Source organism: Mytilus galloprovincialis, chromosome 7 (assembly GCF_965363235.1).
Source record: "Mytilus galloprovincialis chromosome 7, xbMytGall1.hap1.1, whole genome shotgun sequence".
Taxonomy (NCBI): Eukaryota; Metazoa; Mollusca; class Bivalvia; order Mytilida; family Mytilidae; genus Mytilus; species Mytilus galloprovincialis.
The window spans coordinates 15055073-15075781 of record NC_134844.1 but is presented as its reverse complement, the minus strand read 5'-3'; the positions used below and the strand labels follow the sequence as shown (position 1 = coordinate 15075781).

General features: G+C 30.4%; 1 protein-coding gene across 1 annotated transcript; it reads left to right on the top strand.

The window, feature by feature from the left end:
- The first annotated feature begins 473 nt into the window (after window positions 1-473).
- LOC143082396 (PHD finger protein 21A-like) lies at window positions 474-18194 on the top strand. Its single transcript, XM_076258044.1, has 14 exons — window positions 474-669; window positions 1005-1037; window positions 1173-1238; window positions 1850-1924; window positions 2998-3444; window positions 4224-4328; window positions 7728-7779; window positions 8262-8344; window positions 9306-9363; window positions 9802-9917; window positions 13344-13496; window positions 13943-14015; window positions 14487-14590; window positions 15835-18194. The coding sequence occupies exons 1-14, from the start codon at window positions 604-606 to the stop codon at window positions 15934-15936; spliced, it is 1533 nt and encodes a 510-aa protein (XP_076114159.1). The 5' UTR covers window positions 474-603; the 3' UTR covers window positions 15937-18194.
- Window positions 18195-20709: the final 2515 nt, after the last annotated feature.

Sequence of the window (20709 nt, the reverse complement as noted above, 5' to 3'; positions counted from 1 at the left end):
CATATATTGTGTAGGAACTCTGGACTGGATTTTGAACTTGTCACAATCTTGCAAGTTTCCAATGCCCGTATATCGGTAAAGGAGGCTTGGTCAACATGGTTGAGCACGTTAAAAGAACTGAGTTAAGGAACATGTATATGTAGTTGTAAATCTTTAGTTATTTCTGAGACTAGTATAACACAGTACAGTGTATAGTGTCAAGTGGTCTCGTGTATTAAATTTCAACGGATTTAAGAATATTAACGACCATTCTCCAGATTGTATTCGCTAACACGTTTACACGTAGTGGAGCACAGTGGTTCGACTGTCGATCCATCCGCATGTCAAAATAATTCTGTGCAAAAATTGTTTCAGTTCAATAATAAGGTGAATTAAAATACTTTTTCTGATTTTTGATATACCAATGGTTCATATTATATAATCTTTTTGAACTATATATACCATATTTAAATTTTAAAGAAACTTTAGCACATTCTCCGCAAAACGGAAGAGGTCAGTGATCGTTATGTGCCCGTGATGTGTTGCTCTGTGTAATTTTCTTGTTTTTAAGGAAAAAAATAATTAAAACAGAGTAAAATATTTCTGTTGATTCCGATATATTCTATGATGACAACTCCAGAGCTAGAATTAATTCAAGTGCAGCTAAAGTCGGCTATTCAAAATCATCAGGTAAAAACAACCAATGGTTTTCAAATGCAACTTTCTTATTTTCATATCGCAAAAGAAAGTTGTGTATTAAATTTTGCATCGAGTAACATTTATCTTGCTATTAATTTTATTGTATATTATTTGAATATCTTTGAATATGAATTTATTTATTAATTGTTTCGTTGGTTTTATTTGTGTATTTTCCCAAAAATAACCAATATTTCTGTGTCGTTTCGTATGAGTGGTTATGAATGCGCACGTCACATTACACTATCATGGATAGTAAAAACAGATTTACAATAAAATTAATAATTAAAATATGATTTACTAGTATTTTGTACTTTTTATAATTTCAGATCCTGGTTTCTAAAATAAAGGCTGATCTACAGGTGAGGAAATTAACGTATTTTTACTGAATCATTGTTGTACATTTTATATGCTTGGGTATTTATTGATTTTTGTTGGACAAAGTTTCATTTTCCAGTTACACTTATACAAGTGATAATTTATGTCTTTCTTTACAGAATGTGGAGCTTAAAACACAACTTCGTGATTTACAGAAACAGATTACAGTTTTAAGTGAAAAACAGGTAATTTAATTTGAATTTTAAAAAAAGTAAATTTTTATTTTAATTATTTTTTTGTATCAGGAAAAAGATATTTATTTTTGAAAATCTATTCAAAGTCACATTGTAGAGTGTTACCTTAACTTAATATAGTTTTCAGTTTATTTATTAACATCTTTGTAACAAAACTATACTTTTTTTGACAATATGTGCACAAAAAAATTATAAGAACCTCGAGCTTAGGGTCAGCAAATTGTCAAAAAATATCTTAAGGATTTAATGGAGCTATGATCCCACAGCAAGATTAAACAGTTATATGTTTATAAAGAGGCAGAAGAAATCAAAGGACAATTTAAAACTGTATATAGAAGGGTAAAAGTACTGGGTACTGCCTCCTAAAAAATGGACTGTTTATTTGGAAAAGTTAAATTCTCCATATTAGGAGTGTGAAAATCACAAGAAGTTGAAATAGAATTTGCCTAATGAGGCTAATGACATCTGAACTCTTACATCAAATCCACTTTAAAAGATAGTAAATGCATCGGAAAATACTGTTAAATTGAATAGTAGTATTAATTAAAAAAAAAAATGAGCATATTGTTTAATAGAAATGAATTATTTAAATTTCTTTGCAGAGAATTATAGTACAAAGTTTGCGTAAAGATATTATAACAAAGAAATCACCAGTGTCAACCCAAATGAATATTCAGGTAAATCTCAGTTAAATATAACCTGTATCATGTGATCGTTAATATATTAATTACTATTTCCATGTGCATTAAATTTAATTATTACATTGGTTGCAATGAATTACATTGATTTCCCAGTTAAATAAAAACTGATAATTTCACATGTGAAATAAATGTGGTTATTTCACTCTCTGACATCATACAAAAATAGGCGTTGTCAAGACGTCTATAACGGCGGATCAAAACAAATTGTGAGTGCGTAGAAAAAAATATAGTTCTTTACATGTTATACATTAATTTCTTTTTAAAAAAAAGCCATTTGCCAATGTAATAAAAAAATTAACTAATTAAGGAATTCAAATATCGAAAAATATGCAACTCGTGACTGAACAACACTGATAATTAACTCATGCGCCACGCGCATTCGTGAATTAATGTGATGTTCGGTCACTCGTTGAATATTTTTCTCTATTTGAATTCTTCGATTAGTTATTCTTTAATTATTACATTGGTTGTAATGAATTTCATTGATTTCCCAGTGAAATAAAAACCGATAATTTCACATTTGTTTCACTCCTCTGACGTCATACAACAATAGAAATTGGTATAGTTTGAGTACCTCCAGTGAACTACACCTTTGATTAACATGGGATCCAGTAGAATGATATCGTTTCTATACCTAATGTTTTAGAAACTACTCAGCTTAAAATCTTAATTTTCACCTTTCCAGGAAGTGATAAAAAAAGATTTTTAGTTGTATCAATCTTTTTTGATAAAGGACAAATATTGAATTTTGAAATAATTCACTCTACATTTGTGCAATGTAGATTGCAATATTACTAAATTCCTAGAGAGTGTTAGAATAGCTCATCAATATACTGAAAAGATTTTCCTACATGTATGTGAAGCATTAGGCATAAGATTAATAAGATTAGACTATGTTTACCTCTTTTGCGCTACTTTTCAAATCTGATAAATATATGACAAATTTGACAATGTATGGAACAGACATGCTATGAAGATTAAACTAAAATTGAATTTTGGCTTCAATAACTTAATCACTGTTGGTATCAAATGTATATATTTTCTTGCAGCCTACTTGCCTACCACTTGGAGCCACAAGTATTGCTATTACATCAGTGCCACCTGCCGCACACGCTATGTCTCAACCTGCTCATTTATTACTCCAGCCTGTTGTCAATCAACTCATTCCCACTGTATTTGCTGCTCAGTCTATTGGTCAACCAATCTCACCTCAAATATGTGCTATGCCCCAGTTTGTCCAATCTATTGGTCAGTTGGTGACATCATTACCACAACCAGCTCATATAAATCAACAAATCTTGCCACAGCCAACGAACATACAAACAACCCCTGTTATTCCGATCCAGCCAGCCAGGATACTACCAGCTCCTCTACCTGTCTCTCTGATTCAAACAGCTGTAACAAATGTGGTTAGCTCAGTTATAAAGACAGATAAATCTCAGCCATCATCACCTTTACGAGTACCTCAGTATCCAAAGTCAAGGTCAACTTCACAGGTAAGCAGAAAAAAAATAATCTCAGCCATCATCACCTTTATGAGTACCTCAGTATCCAAAGTCAAGGTCAACTTCACAGGTAAGCAGAAAAAAAATAATCTCAGCCATCATCACCTTTATGAGTACCTCAGTATCCAAAGTCAAGGTCAACTTCACAGGTAAGCAGAAAAAAAAATAATCTCAGCCATGATCACCTTTACAAGTACCTCAGTATCCTAAGTGAAGGTCAACTTCATACGTAAAATATCTTATTACATTATTTAAAATTTGCATATATTGGTATTTATAAATACAGTCATCTATATTAACATATACATGAAAAATCATAGTTGTATGAAATTTAAAAAAAAGAAAAAAAAAGTTGTATGAAATTATGGAGATGTGGTCGCATTGCCAATGAGCGACTGTCCACCAACAATAAAAAGAGAAAGTTTTAAACCTCTACAGGTGTCCATACAGGCTTTAACAATAAGAAAAACCCATACTGTAAATTTAAAATAATGAATACCAGTCTGCACGGTTAGCCACTAGTCCGATGCCCGAGACTAGTAAAATTTCATTCGGACTAGTAAGTTTTTGCAAAATTTTGTTTGGACCAATAAGAAAAATGTCAGAATATTGGTCTTCGGACTAGTAGTTGAAAAAGTTTTTGGTGCAGACTGGAATACTTGTAGAAATTTCTACATAGAACATGTAGAATAAGATGTACACATGTACATTTAAAGTGACAACTTGTACACAACATTTCCATAAATCCATGTAAATTGTTCTTGTTTCAGGGTAGTTCTAAGTCGTCCTCCTCGTCATCAATACAGAGGCAGCCTTCCTCTGATGATCTTGGTGATAGAACTATTGATAAAAAACAAACTCCAGAGGAAAAAGAGGTAGGTTTGTCAAGTTTTCCTATACTGTAAATTCTGAAATTATTGTGAGGTTTTTATTATTGCGAATAATGCAACTGGGTGAGAATTGCAATAATAAGAACTCACATTTTATATATGGTACAATTGTCTTAATGTGTATCTTCTTGAAATAGCAATAATTAATCTCTCGTTTTTGTACATTCTTAAAAAAAATCACAATAACAAATGCACGCAATAATTTCTGAATACAGTACATTGTAGATTAACCAGGAATCAAGACATTAATAAGTTAAATTCTTAGAACTGGAATAACTTGCATGTAGCAATAATTAAAAACTTTGAAGTTTTTGGAAAATTTGCTATAGCTTGCTATAGCTACTTTCCATAGGCGTCGGCCTCAACTACAGGCGAGACAGACTATCGCAATGTTCTGCTCCAAGATAATGTAGTACTAGTGTTTGAATTCTGATTCTTGGTTATTTTGAGTTGCTACTCTAAGTCTTTTGAAAAGATTACAGCTTGAATAAAAAAGGAATGAATGTTCACCGACAATTCAGATGAATTTAACTTCATTTTAAAAATAAGTATCACAAACACTACTTTGCGGATCGGCAATTGGCTGAAGAGAAAATCAAAAGAAATCTACGCTAGACAGCGTTTCATTCATGAATATTTTATGAATGAACATTTTCCCACACTATTTTTTACTCTGTACCATATTTACAACTGTTTATTATTGAATAAGTAAAAGCCCGAGTGTAACGAAAGAGTCCGGTATGCGAGAACAAGTTGACATTTGACCAAGTTGTCGGATAATTGACAAGTGATAATGGTTTGATTTATTTTAACAATACACAGGTGATAGAATATAAAATAATCAATAATTAACTGGCTTATGTCTCGCGCCAAGAATGAGTAAAGGTAAATACCGGCTTAAATAGAAAAGTGCATTGTTTTTGTCAAACTGACATCGATCTGAAAGTTTTGATGCAAAAAATCATTTGAAAACTTTTAATTCCGTTATTTAATTTAAACTAAATACTAACTGTTTCACATTCCAATGTGGATATAAGGACCGTCACTCGTTCAGCATGCTGAAGTGTATCAAACTGACAACAGAAAAATGTTTTAATGACAATTAGTATCATAGCATCCGTATAATTTAAAAGCAACCGAGTCATCATCTACTTCTGAGAATATTATAGTTCAGTGTATCATGACCGAGATCAATCTAAAGACAAGTGCTGTACAAATTATTAAAATGATTTAATAACGTTTGTCCATGTACTAGCAAAATGACTTTCTTAGTGCTTAACAATGCAGTGGCGGATCCAGAAATTTATCCTCAAACTTTATTCCTGGGGCAGTATGATTCTTAAAGATTGACCTATAATCAACAATGTGTCGTCCTAACGCAGATGCAATGATTACTAGTATATCAAATAAATGGCTTAAAACAAATATCTCAAATGTCATTGTCTCAATGGTAATTACACAGCAGCAACTAAAATGTGTTGCAGGGTTATAAACACCTCAACATTGTATGAATCTAGTGTATATAAACTTTTTATTCCTGAGGTCATACTTCTATTGTTATTCCCCATCCATATTGAGTTTTATCCATGTTTATTCTGTAAGTATGTATGTCCCTTACTTGTACGTACAACCATATGATCCAAAAATTGATTTCTGTTCTCTTACTTTAGTTTGCCTGAACCAAATTTTATGAAACTTATACGCAATGCTTATAACCACAAAACACAAGCTTGAATTTTGTTGGCGTCACGTTTACCATTCTAGATGTAAAGGAGTGAAATTTTCAGTATACCCTATCAAGTATATATACCCTTATATATAAGTTTGACTTGTAGCTGTCTTCGGTTATACATTTATCAGGTGAACATAAAAACAGTCTTTAGATTTAGAAGTATAGATATATAAAACAAGAATGTGTTGATAGTACACACACCCCCCATCTGAAATCATTTTCTATGTTCAGTGGACCGTGAAAATGGAGTAAAAACTCTAATTTGGCATTTAAATTAGAAAGATTATATCATAGGGAACATCTGTAATACTAAAATAACGAGGTCCAATTTGTCAGCAGTCATGGGGTAAAAACGACAATTCAAAGAATTCAATTTTATATATATCCAATATAGCACAATGCTGTTTATTAAAAAATACTCCATTCCAGGACCTTTTGTTTTCCAAATAATTAATATTACCAATAATTGATAAGTTCCAGGTTGACGGATTCAAACAGAAAGATTTTGAAAGCAGAGAAAACTGTGCATCTTATAATCGGCATGACTTTATCAGATGACAATCCCAATACTAAAATAAGGCTTACGCACAGTTATATACTTCAATTCAGTCACGGACCCAAGATATCACGGGTGTTTTGTAGTGTGCACTAAGTTTCAAATTGATTGGACTTCAACTTCATCAAAAACTACCTCGACCAAAAACTTTAACCTGAATGGGACAGACAGACCAAAGGACGGACGGACGAACGGACTCACAGACCAGAAAATATAATGCCCATAAATGGGGCATAAAAAGTGAATTTTTGAAATTGCTGGCGGAATATTGTTCGAGCTATTGAACAATAAACAACAAAGGGGCTCAAGAAAATGTTGGGGTGTCAGAATTAAATATTATTTTTGTGGCAATTCAGGATTTACACTTATCAGGACACAGGAATTAATGATTATATTTTTTTAAGATCCTGGATTTAGTGTTTTATCAGGAATTAGGGATGACACCTCCTCCTTCACCTCACAATAGTATGACATTGTTTAATGCATTTTTGCTACTTACAGATAATATGACTTATAATCCATATCCTATTGATTAGATTATTACTTATTACATGTGTTATATCTTATCATTTATTTTGCTGACATAGAAAAATGAAAAAAAAATAATTGTTTTGAATTGTAAGAGTATTGCACATTATTAGGAGCAATGCATATATCTTTGCTTAGCAATAGAGTAAGCATAAAAGGTTCCAGCAAATACCAAAATAGATGTATGCATTTTGCATATGTTTTTATACCCCATTTATGGGCATTATGTTTTCTGGTCTGTGCGTCTATCTGTTCGTTTGTTCTTCCATTTGTTCGTTTGTTCATCTGTTTGTTTGTCTGTCTGTCTGTACCGCTTCAGGTTAAAGTTTTTGGTCATGGTTGTTTTTGATGAACTTGAAGTCCAACTTGAAACTTAGAAGAAATGTTCCCTATGATATGAATTTTCTACTTTTAATGCCAAATTAGAGATTTTCCGCCATTTTCATGGTTCACTGAACATAAGAATTGATAGTGCAGATGGGGCATCTGTGTACTGGGGACACATTCTTGTTTATAAAGATTTTGAAATAATATATACTTGTATTTGAATTTCTCAATATATTTTCAGAAACTGAATTTTATGAGTGCTCTAGAACTTATTACAAGGGAAGCATTAAATGGTAAGTATAATTTAACTGTGTTAGTGCTACATGTAACTAGCATGTAAATCAATATTTTTATGGAAAACTACAAAATTTTTGTGAATCAAAATCACAAACAATAATGCAATTTTTCATTATTGCTAATCTGATACTGTCACACTGTGTGTCCATTTGTTCGTATGATATTTATTTTATATAAATCACTCATAAAGTTACATGGTAATATTTTTTGAAAAATATCAATCAAGATAGGACTTTTTTCAAGTGGGAACTCAACTTTGTCCGATGAGTTTATGTTAAATACAGTATTTTGATTTGCGATGCAATTATTATATATAACATTTTAGAACAATCCTGAAAGTAAAATATTTTGCTGTCAAACTGCTGTCTTTTATTTGAAATTTCAGATTTTGTTAGCGAATCAAAAGAGTTGTGTTGTTTTATTTTTTATCTTTGAGATGTGAGAAAAGGTTTTAATTTTTGATTTACACTTTTTTTAGAATTGAAGAATTTGAAGAATAAAAGATATGATAGAAGAAGAAGGACAACAGCTAATCCACTGTATAATTTTGAACCAGATATAGTAAGTAACCAAGGAGATAAAAAAAAAACTTCAACATCTTTATATTTTTTGTTAGGTATGTCCTTAACCACCCATTTCTAAATAACCATAAACAATGAGAGGCAGAAAACATCTTTCTTTTGTATAGATTATACCAAATTACAACAAAAAATGTGACATAAAAAAAGATATTGAGAGTTATTTCCCTTTGTCCATTACCACCAAAAAAATCAAACATAAAACATTTAAAAACAATCTTTTTCTCTAAGCAGTGTGGTAACTTTTAATCAGAGACCTTCAATTGTTTGAATGATTTTTTACAAAAGTTAGATGCTTATTGTGTTGCACATAGATAAGTTGTTGTAAAATTTCGTTTTCTATGACCAAATTGTTTCAAATCTGTTTTGACTTTTTCAATAAAAAGTTTGATTGGGTTTGCATTTTGTTTTAATAGGAATGCTTCATTTTAAACAGAAATATTGATTGGTATATTTTGTATTTGTTGCATTTGTAGCTCTCTATGGTTTTTGATATGTGTTGGTGTTATCTTGACACAATATTATTGGACCAAATTTATACGAACTAAAAAATTAACATTAGAATTGTTGCATTATTTTTTGCTGACTTTGTGTTTAATTATCAAAAACACATTCAAAAGAGGGAGTGTAAAATTGAGAACAAAAATATAGCCTTTATTAATGAATCCATAAACCAAGCTAATAATCTTTGAATGATGGTTGTATGATGCCTCATACTCTGAAGAAATAATGAGGTGAGAGCATATTGGCAGTAATTTTGCACAAGAACAAAATGTCAAGATATTTAAAGTTATACAATGTATTACAATAAGTAGAGACATATAATTGAATACTAAGTGGCATTTTGTGCAGAAGCTGTATACAGTGATGTAGAACACCAACTATCTGACTTTAAAACCCTGTATTTGAATCTCATGCAATAATTAACATGTCTTATTTTAAAGAGAAAGAGACCAAACAGTTTAACATTGAATTCACTTCCTGGTGGTAAAAGGTCCAGAGGTATGTATAAGTTTACATTTTAATAGACAGAAACTGCTAAATTTGTATATTTATACAGATAATTGCTCATTGTTGAAGGCTATACAATGACATACAGTTGTTAATTTCTGTGCAGTTTGGTCTATTGTAGAGAGTTGTTTCATTGGCAGTCATACCACATCTTCTTTTCTATAATTAAAAATATCAATTTACTTTGATGAGTCATTAAGTCAGTTTATTTATTTAATTTTGTTTTCACTAATTTTGTAGTGATACTTTATCTGAAATCAGAACAATAAGAAGTGCACATTCCCTTTTGGGATAAATGCTTTAGTCTCTCATAACTTTTACACTTATTATACTGCTGTATTTTATTTACGAAAATTATATTCAATTGTAAGATACCAATATTTAGTAAATCATAATAAATATTACAGATGTTTTTTTCTTAACTTGTAGGAAGACCACCTAAACAAAGTCGTACTTCACCGTGTAATAGTCATCCAAGTACACCAGATAGTAACGACAGTTGGACTGGCATTAAAAATGGTGTCTTTAAAAATGGGGCTTCTGAGGTAAGTGATATTTTAAATATATTAATGTTATCATTAGGAAAAGAACTTGCTCAGTCTAAAATTAATGTGGTCAACATAACATGAGTAAAAAAGAGAAAACTGACATAAGGAGGTATGAATACAAGGAAAACTAAATGGAAACAACACTTTAAAAATCGTGTCTGAATTGCCCCTCAGGACCCACCTGCATCAAAAATGCCCAAAATCAAAAACACTACAGCTGGATGCCTATATATCGATCCACATTAAAAGACTGCCAACCAAAAGAAGCATTATAGCACAAATAAAGACAAGATCAAAGAACACAATAGTTCCAATGGAGCCTCTTGTTAGTTGAAGCTATATTACATTATGTGTATCAGAGAGAAGAAATAAGACAACTGAAAAGTCAGAAATGTCAAAACACATAATTAACAATCTTTAGTTACCGTAATGCCTTTGAGATACTAACATTTTAAAAATAGACTTTTCTCCTTAAGGATGTATTCTTCTGACTTTTCAGTCTCGTTCAGTCTCATTGAAATCTCGTTCTTGAATTATTTCCAAAACATGTGATAGAAGTGGAAAATATCAATGAATTTTAAAAATATTATAAGCAAACATAAATCTGTGAAAAAAGGTGTATTTACAATGAATGGTTTTTGCGTAATCCAGTTTTTCAAATTTTACGACCAATCAAGTCAGTATTTTTAGCCAAAATTTTGAGAAAATGGGTGAGGGATACAAAAAATGATTTTACAAGAATCATGTACATCCCATATCATTTTGGTCTTTTTAAATTTCTTAGGTATGTCTTTTTTCATTCATTTATAACAAAAAAGTTGAAATAATATGCATTTTGTTCTTATAGGTTGCACTTTGTAAATACAGCTGTTTCTCAAAACACGCCTCTTTTGGGGAGTAATTGAATATTCATAGAAAATTGATTTTGTTTACATACTGGTTCCCAGTTATACTCTCTGTGTTCCATATCGCAGAGACAGAACTTGGGAATGTTACCAGTAAATAAACACGTGCATATTGTTTACATTGAAATCTGTGGTAACCTTTCATTCGAGGTAGGGGTAGTTAAGAAAATTAGTGTAAGTTTAAACTCTGAGAAGTTCAGGGCATCTAAACGTTGAAAATATGCCGCACAGCCCTATATTTTGACCTTTGAAAAAAATTGTGGTGCATATGAACTTTCAATTCTAGGATAAGATTTTTTTCAAAACTTCATAGTAAAAGTGGTACAGTTTTAGCCGTAAAAGGAGTTCCTATGGGAAATTGCATTGTCAATATTTACAGAAATGCAACCTATATAGGGTGAAAAAGGGGAACATTCAGAATTTAACCAAATTTGCTTTATTTCACAGATTAGAAATTAACTGAAATAAGAAGTTTTATAAATATTTAATGAAGATTGATAGAATCCTGGGCCTTAAATATGATGACTCAGCAAAAATTCAGTTTACAGTATGCATAGTTTACTTAAAGTCCTGGATACAAAATTAAATCATAATATTTGCATTTTTGTAAGTTAAATTGTTAAGAAGTGCTTATATTTACTCTTCGCAGTCATTGAAACTCATAGATCCTTCCTGAATATTATTTATGGGGTATTTGTGTCCTTTCGATAACCCAAAAGTAAGCCGCAACACCTAAGTCTGCTTTTTTGTCACCACGGCATAATAAATACAAGCTAGAAAAACAAAAATATCTCAAGAAAACTTACAATAGTGTGTTCTATCCTGAATATGTACTAAATATTCCAAATTGCTAGAAACAGCAGAATGATTTAGGAAATTTGAGGCCCCAGGGGCAAAAAACATAGCAAATTGTCTACCCCCCAGGTCATAAAACAAATAATTTAACTTGTAAATGCTATGAATTTATGATTTTAAAGTTCTTGATATAGAAAACAATAACTATGCTTGGAAGTTATGCAAAAATCAGATGTTAGCAGTCATCTCTACAACATTTTAAGTGAATTTATTATTCAGACTGGTATCTGCATACATACAACTATTGCAAATATGGCTTTGTTTGAACACTTCTAGTATATATAGTAGCTAAATTGTGTCAGATATATGGTTACAGATGATACTGTTGTGACAAGAATTCTAAATTGACCATTTGAGGCAGAAAATGTGTTCTTTAATTGACAAATAGGCATACAGTAAGATGTGGACTGGAGATAGAGGCTGGATTGGATACTTTATATAATCTTGAATGTTGTAATGATTGACTGCTTCACATTACAAATATGATATTCTGATATGCTTTCAATATGTTATAAAAACAGTTTTTAACAGGTTTTAGGCATTTTTTATCAGAAAATATGCAAATAGGGTAAGCTGGCAATAATTAAAGTCTTGTTTTCAAATTCTTTAAAAAAATTGAAACAGGGGAGGGGGTATAAAATGTATAGTAAAGAAAAACTTAGAGTATACACAGTGATTTCTTTAAGACTTTAATTCTGATAAATGAGTATTTATGTGAGAAAAACTGATTTTAGAGAGTTTTCTATTTGAATAAATGTCTGTATAGGTTGCACTTTGTAAATACAGCTGTTTCTCAAAACACGCCTCTTTTGGGGAGTAATTGAATATTCATAGAAAATTGATTTTGTTTACATACTGGTTCCCAGTTATACTCTCTGTGTTCCATATCGCAGAGACAGAACTTGGGAATGTTACCAGTAAATAAACACGTGCATATTGTTTACATTGAAATCTGTGGTAACCTTTCATTCGAGGTAGGGGTAGTTAAGAAAATTAGTGTAAGTTTAAACTCTGAGAAGTTCAGGGCATCTAAACGTTGAAAATATGCCGCACAGCCCTATATTTTGACCTTTGAAAAAAATTGTGGTGCATATGAACTTTCAATTCTAGGATAAGATTTTTTTCAAAACTTCATAGTAAAAGTGGTACAGTTTTAGCCGTAAAAGGAGTTCCTATGGGAAATTGCATTGTCAATATTTACAGAAATGCAACCTAAAACTGAGAAAAATCACAAAAATATAAAATTGACAGCATGGTAAATTTTACACAAAAAAGCGTCAAAATATGATAAAACTTTCTTATATTAACACCTACCTATAGTTTTTGTAAGTAAAATTTATTCAGATTGGTCCACTTCATCTTTATAGAAAGTATGAGAAAAAGTTTAATTGTGGAACTGTGATTTTTTTTTATGATAATAGCCCAAAAATAGGTAAAAAATGATGAAAAATGGGAAAATCAACAAAATTGGGCATTTTCAAAGGGCCCTAGCAAAAAAAAGAAGTGCACCACCATATGATTTTTTCTTCACCAATTATTTTGTTACAGTCTTATAAACCAAAAAATCAGGTTAAGAAAAAAAGCTTAATTCTAGAAATTTTTGGCTCCTCAGAGGTACATCCTTAACAAGAATTAAAAAAAAAAAACTTTTCCTGTCTTTCAGTTCCAAGAAGTCAGAGACTTGTCTTGTTCCAAATGTGGCATGGTAGATAACCTCATTCCATGTGACACGTGTCATAGAGCTTACCATATTCATTGTGTAGAACCATCATTACCCAGCATTCCAGAGGGAAGATGGAGTTGTCCTAAATGTCATGTAAGATACAGTTTCAAATTCCTGTTGTTCACTTCATTTAGAAAAACATAATTGTTATCCCATCTTTTTTTCAAACTTACTTATTTTAACTCTTTTTTATGTATAAATAATCTTATTTACTACAAGACAATAAGTTTGCAAAATAGTTTACTTAACAATGTCATGAGCTGAAAGAGTTCCCATGTATGACATGACTGGTACATTCATGTTGGTTAGTCTATACTGCATGAAAATGCCAAAAGAATTCTAAATAATTTTTTGAAACTAGTTTTATGGCAAATGTATGTGTAGCGAATTTTTATATTCAAATGAATAGCACAAGTAACTATTGACCGGAAAATGCATGAAATATTTGCCATTCGATATTAAGCAACCAACAATCAATCACAAATGTAACCAAAAATAGATTGCAAAATAGACTTTTATATCTCTAATTATTATTACAGGCTAATGGAAAATCTGGTACCTGGTCTGCTGAAACTCTTGCTATGGTACATAACTTTATTGCCAACAAAACTGGTAAGTAGTCAATAAAATCATAGAAATCAATTCAATCTGATATAGATTAACAGATATACTGATATTCATTTGTGTAAGATTGATTTCTATCAAAGGCAGGTCATATTATGGGATATAATAAAATTGTTAACAAAACTGAAGAAACAATATACATGACATATTCATTTTATCGGTTGTTTGAATGAAATAACAATATAATCAAAAGAAGAAATATTTAACATGGCTAGGAAAAATACTATTTTTTTATAAAATTGCTGGAACAATTTTTATCTGTAAACTTTTTATATGATTATGTTCAATATGATATACAAGAAATGTTGACATTTTAGTTGACAGACAATAGGGGGGGAAAAATAACACTTTTTGTAATAATGTTTGAAAAAAGAAAGTAACTATAGCATTATGTGAATAACAATGGGTGATACAGAAATGCAGTGACATTCATTAATGAAGTTTATATATATATTGTAGCTAAAGAGGAAGAGAAACGAAAACTTCAAAGGAGAAGTTCTGATTTACTGGCTGAGAAAATGATGATAGAAAATAAAACTAAATCACTCAATGAAAGTCTTATGGTGAGTAACAGATATATCTCTAGTATAACCAAATAAAACTAAATCACTCAATGAAAGTCTTATGGTGAGTAACAGATATATCTCTAGTATAACCAAATAAAATAAATCACTCAATGAAAGTCTTATGGTGAGTAACAGATATATCTCTAGTATAACCAAATAAAACTAAATCACTCAATGAAAGTCTTATGGTGAGTAACAGATATATCTCTAGTATAACCAAATAAAACTAAATCACTCAATGAAAGTCTTATGGTGAGTAACAGATATATCTCTAGTATAACCAAATAAAATAAATCACTCAATGAAAGTCTTATGGTGAGTAACAGATATATCTCTAATATAACCAAATAAAACTAAATCACTCAATGAAAGTCTTATGGTGAGTAACAGATATATCTCTAGTATAACCAAATAAAACTAAATCACTCAATGAAAGTCTTATGGTGAGTAACAGATATTTCTCTAATTTTTGTGCTATTTTCACATTTCCTGACCGGTGTGAGAAAAATATTTCTCCTCACTAGTGAAAAAACCGGTCTCGGCAAATGATTAGTCGAAATTTGATTATGACGTCTAAATGTTTTGTTTTCTTCTGAATTTTCTATTATAACTTCATGAAAAAAGGCGACCATGCCTGATGACGTCGCATATAAAGAACATAAGTTTCTGAAAATCTTTGAAAAAGAAGGATAAAAATCATTAGAGAAACAGATTCCGACACTATAACTCGTGTATTACGATATTTCTCCACTCTCGACAGTTAAATTTTTGTTATTTAAAGAGCTCGGCAAGCCTCACGCTTTAAATAATAAAATTTAACTGTCTCGAGTGGAGAAATATCGTAATACACTTGTTGCAGTGAAGGAATCTATATATCTCTAGTATAACTTTTTTTTTTAGGTTTTATAGAAAATAAATACTAAAGATTTTATTGGGAAGCTTTTGCTCTTTCTGAAGTCACATGCAGTATGAATTTCTTGACATCTTAATTGCTTTTATCTATACATTGAAGTTGAACAAGTAAATTACCCACAAATAATAAATGACTTTTGTAAGTTAATTCAACAGATGAGGATCATGTTCAGTAAACAGTTGTTTTCTATTAGTTTTTCGTATTCGTATACTGTAAATAACAGGATATATAAGGCATATCATGTTTTAAATATGTGTTTCAAAAGATTTTGTTTTGCCATTTATTTTAATTGTTTTTCTGCATCAAACTTTTTTATTTCTATTTTCAGCAACAACGACAAAGAAAAGAAGAGTTGTTAGAAAGACACAGATTAACCCAACAGTCAGTAGAGACAATGAAAAATTTCATCAAAGTTATACAAGCATCTTAATTGTAGTCGTACATTTGAAAGTTTAAAATTGTACTGATACAGTAATATGAAAAGATATGAATGTGATTATTAGATCCATGATTTTAATGTTTACATACAGAAAATTATGTGATTATTTATATAATGTGTTAGTTTGAAAAACAATAATTTCTTCAGTACATTAAAAAGAGGTTAATATGAAGAGAAAAGCATGAAAATAGATTGGATATTATTTTTTTTTCTACTAAATATTTGGTTTAAAAGATCTTAATTGTATACAGTAGAATATATCTTTTGAGATGAACATTGTTTGATGCAGAATGATATTGAAAGAAACACAAATAAAAATTCAAAAATAAGTTTTTTAACAGTTCAATTATGCTCAAATGCTAAGTACTCTTTTAAATTGGTGAAAGCCTTGTAAATTATTGGCCTCTTTATTGTGTTTTTGTTTTGACTCATTGACACTTGCCTCAAATATCTTTTATATGCTTGGCTAATGGACATCTTCATGTTAATAAATGCAATCAAATTTTTGAATTTCTCATACCTTGTCAATAAAAGTGGAACACGCATCAGTTTTGGTGCAAAACTGATAAACAGTTCTTCATTTAAAAGTATATGATTAAAAGTTCCTTAAATGTGACCATATTCATCTATAACAATGATTTACATGCATGTCTTTAAAAAAATGATGTGCTACATTGTAATGTATTTCCATTGACTTATTATTTGTTGTTTAAGTTTGATATTACTGTAAAAGTATTTGTGATGTGTACTTGTTACTGTCATTCGATAATTATAATGTACAATTCTGTATAAAAACAAACTGTGATTTTCAAAATCTTGGCAATTAGACATTTGAATTACATCGTTTTTGTTCTAGGGTTTCTTTATCTTATTTCAAAAGATTTTTGTGAGTGTGTGAGTGTGTTTGTATACGTGTGAAAGAATCATTAATTGAAAATATCACAATTTTTAATTTGTTACCAACCCCTGTTGAAATTCAAAGCCAATCCAGCACAGTATTTTCAAATATTGAAACTTTGAAATTGTTTTTGTGTGTAATTTCGTCCTGTATTACCCCATCTAGTTGTAATGGACTTATATCAAATGTTAATAAATGCAATCAAATGCTCCTCTCCTTAAGGCTTTTTATTGTATGAAATGGTTTTTGTTTCATTTACATTGGGAAATAAAGAAACGATCATTGTGTATTTTTCGTTTTAAAAAACTTGTTATTAGTGTGTATTTTGCATTATAAGCAGTCAACCTGATTACCAACTATCATTATTTGTATTCCGTGTGGAAAGAGGTCGGGTCAATTTCGAGTGTTATATTGTAAAAAAAATTTGTTTCACTAGATGTTGTGTTCTATGGTGACAAACTTTACTACATGGTGCTATTCCATATGATTTGTACATAATTAATATGTAATTTATTATTAAGATAGGTTGTTATTTAAAGGAGTTATCATCTAATTATATTCTAACCATATCACATTTTATGTTTCTGTTAAATTTTTTTTATTTGGTTTAATTCAGAATTTAATTCCACCAATGTAGAAATTTTCCTTTGATCTTACTGATGCACAGTAGAGTGATATGAAAAATGATGGCTAGAAACTAAGGGTGCAAGTGCCGTTGTCAATTTTAGAAACAAAGTTGATACAACAAAGTGATAGGTAAAATATGGATAAATAGATTATCGTTTGTCATCTCAGCTTGATTGCTTTTCTCACTTTTGCTGTACCGGCTGGTGCGAGAATATAAATCTCGTTGAGATGACAAACAATAATCTATAAATATCATAACTAAGTTAAATATTTTCATTTTAAGTAAAAAAAAAAGAGTTTGTTAAATTCAGTCAGTTGTACAGAAATATATTTCATGGATTAGTTGGCATTGACATTATTAAAGATTATATTTGCATTATTTGTAAATTCAATAATAAAAAAAGTAAGCATCACTCTAATAATTTTATACCATGATGAATAATTGAAGGAACATTGATTGAGCAATTCTCTCTTGAAAGACAGAATGTTGTGTGAGTTATGAATTAACTATTTAATACAATATGATTATTCATGCTATTTATATGATCATTTTTTTCTTCATGATATTTTTCATGCAATGAATTTATACTTTTAAATAGTGCAGTCATTTTCATGTGTTCAATAGTATGTTTGTTGATGTGTATGGTTTGAAATTGAATGAAAATACAGTACATGTGTTATGTCACATTGTTTTGAAATGAATGAAAATACATGTTTTTCTAAATTAGTGTTTTTTCATATTTTTGTCAGAAGTCGCTGAAAGATTGACAGGGATGTTGATCCGGCAGACGCAACACAAACAATATTCTATAAAAAAATATTTCAGAAGGTAGAAGCACTGGTTCCCATTGGAATTCCTATTTTGAAAACAATCTTTATTTATTCCATGTGAAAAATATGTTGCCAACAAAACTTGATGTCAATTTCAGAGAACCATTTAGTTGAATCAGAGTGTTTTTTTTTATACAAATTTAAATTCGTTCCAATTCAAGGGTTTTCAGTGTGAGCCCCCCTCAGGTGAGGTGTGTTTAACTCAAATATTAATTGTACAGGATTATTGTTTTTCTGCCAAAGGTCAGTGGCTCTTCTGGGTATTATGACTTCTTTCATGAAAACAAAAACTGTCATGATAAAACGAGGGTTACTGCAAGTGGCATTTAACCCATTAAACATACGATCAATACTACTACATGGTGTTAAGGGTAAATAAATCAAATATTCTATACTCATCATGAAATTCATGATTTAAGAAACTTAAGATTGTGTATACATGTTAGTATTTGTTCATCAACCAAAACTCAAAGCACCTGTAGAATAAGTAGGATCAAAGTAAACTTGAAACTGATTTGTGATTGTTGATAATATAGATTTATATAGCATGGATTTCATTGAGCATTTGACAGACCCACAAAGATAAGATTTGTTTGTACATGGGATATTTAGTAGACTGTTGAAAGGCAGATCCAGTTCTGCATTTTTGGTTATCGGTTGATATTTGAATTCACAAAAAAACAAAATAATTGTATGTTTTGAGATCGTAGTTTACAGACTGTCACATTTATAGTAAACAATCAACAGAGAATCATGGATATTGAGCACATGCATAACATGTACAATCAGATAAGAGTTTATTCAAGTGACGGATCCATGCGTATTGTGATCACTGGATTTTTACATGAAAGGTCACACTGAGTTCACTGCATACGGAAAACATATTGGCTAATTGTTTACTGGAAGCAAACTATTAAAAAAGTAACTTTCTTTATAATTTTGACTAATTTTAAAATTTTCTTGAGAAAAAGTATATGTACATAAGTCTTATTATATAAACTAGTCATTTAATTATAAAAAAACATGCCTAATTTTTATTTAATTTGAAGTTTCATATGACTTTAAAATTGAAATTTCAATCAAAATTAAGCTTACATCGGTATGTTAATTTATTCAGAATAAATATATTACATATAAATAAAAATTCTGTCTTGTACCTGTATTGTGACGAAAACAGTTGAGAGTCTTCAGTTGAATAACTAGAGAACTGTCCTGCAAAAACTGAATTAAAAACCTGTTGTTACTTGTGATAAAATGGAAAGCAAAAATTGATTTTGACTATTTTTCAATTTTGCTTATCAGAAATTATTGCCTTTGACCAATCTGAAATTTGTTTTTTATGTTAATGCAATAACTGAAGAATGCTTGATCGAATCCTTTTCCAATTTTGTAAATGTTTCTTATTGTTTCTGTGTGCCAAATGGTTATCAAGATTAGTCTTAACAATCTCTTCAGTATAGAAGGGGGACGAAAGATACCAGAGGGACAGTCAAACTCATAAATCGAAAATAAACTTACAACACCATGGCTAAAAATGAAAAGGACAAACAATAGTACAAATGACACAACATAGAAAACTAAAGAATAAGCAACACGAATCCCACCAAAAACTAGGGGTGATCTCAGGTGCTCTGGAATGCTAAGCAGATCCTGCTCCACATGTGGCACCCGTCGTGTTGCTCATGTTATAATAAATCCAGTTAATAGTCATTCGGTAGGTCACATTCATGTAAGGGAAGGGGAGTGTTGTTACAACGTAAGGAACATATCTGAAATCATTTGTGAAACGGTTATTCCATAAAAGTCAACCAACTGGTGATGGCGTCCTTGAAATTTACAAATGGATGATTTCAACTTCACCATTTGGAACTCTTGATTTAATAGCTTCCTTGTGAGCAAGAAAATCATGCCTGCCAAGACCAGTAACACCAGAACAGGGCTTTTTGAAACATTGATAACATATTGTTCATAAGATTTTATCTCATATAATTTCAATTTAAATACTTTCTTTTTCCAGTTTATTTCTACAGTTTTGATTTCTTCAAATGTTTATATCTGTGCATATTTCTTTTTAATGTCCCTGAATTTCGGATGCATGTTTAGATGAAAATGGAATTGGCGTATGCTATAATATACAAACTGAGATGATTTTTAAATATTCATTGATGACATGTATGATTTTCTTTGTCATTACTAGAGCCTTGATGATCTACTGTGATTTGTTCTTGTTATTGGTTTCATATTAAGTCTTTCGTAGAACAACAAATTGTAGAATTTGAAGTAAGATTTCACAAGTATAACATGCACTTAACAAATTGTTCCAATGAAAGAAGGGGCATGGGTGGCCAAGTGGTCTAAGAAGTTCTACTACTGTAATCACTAGCCAGTCAACACTGAATTTGTTACTT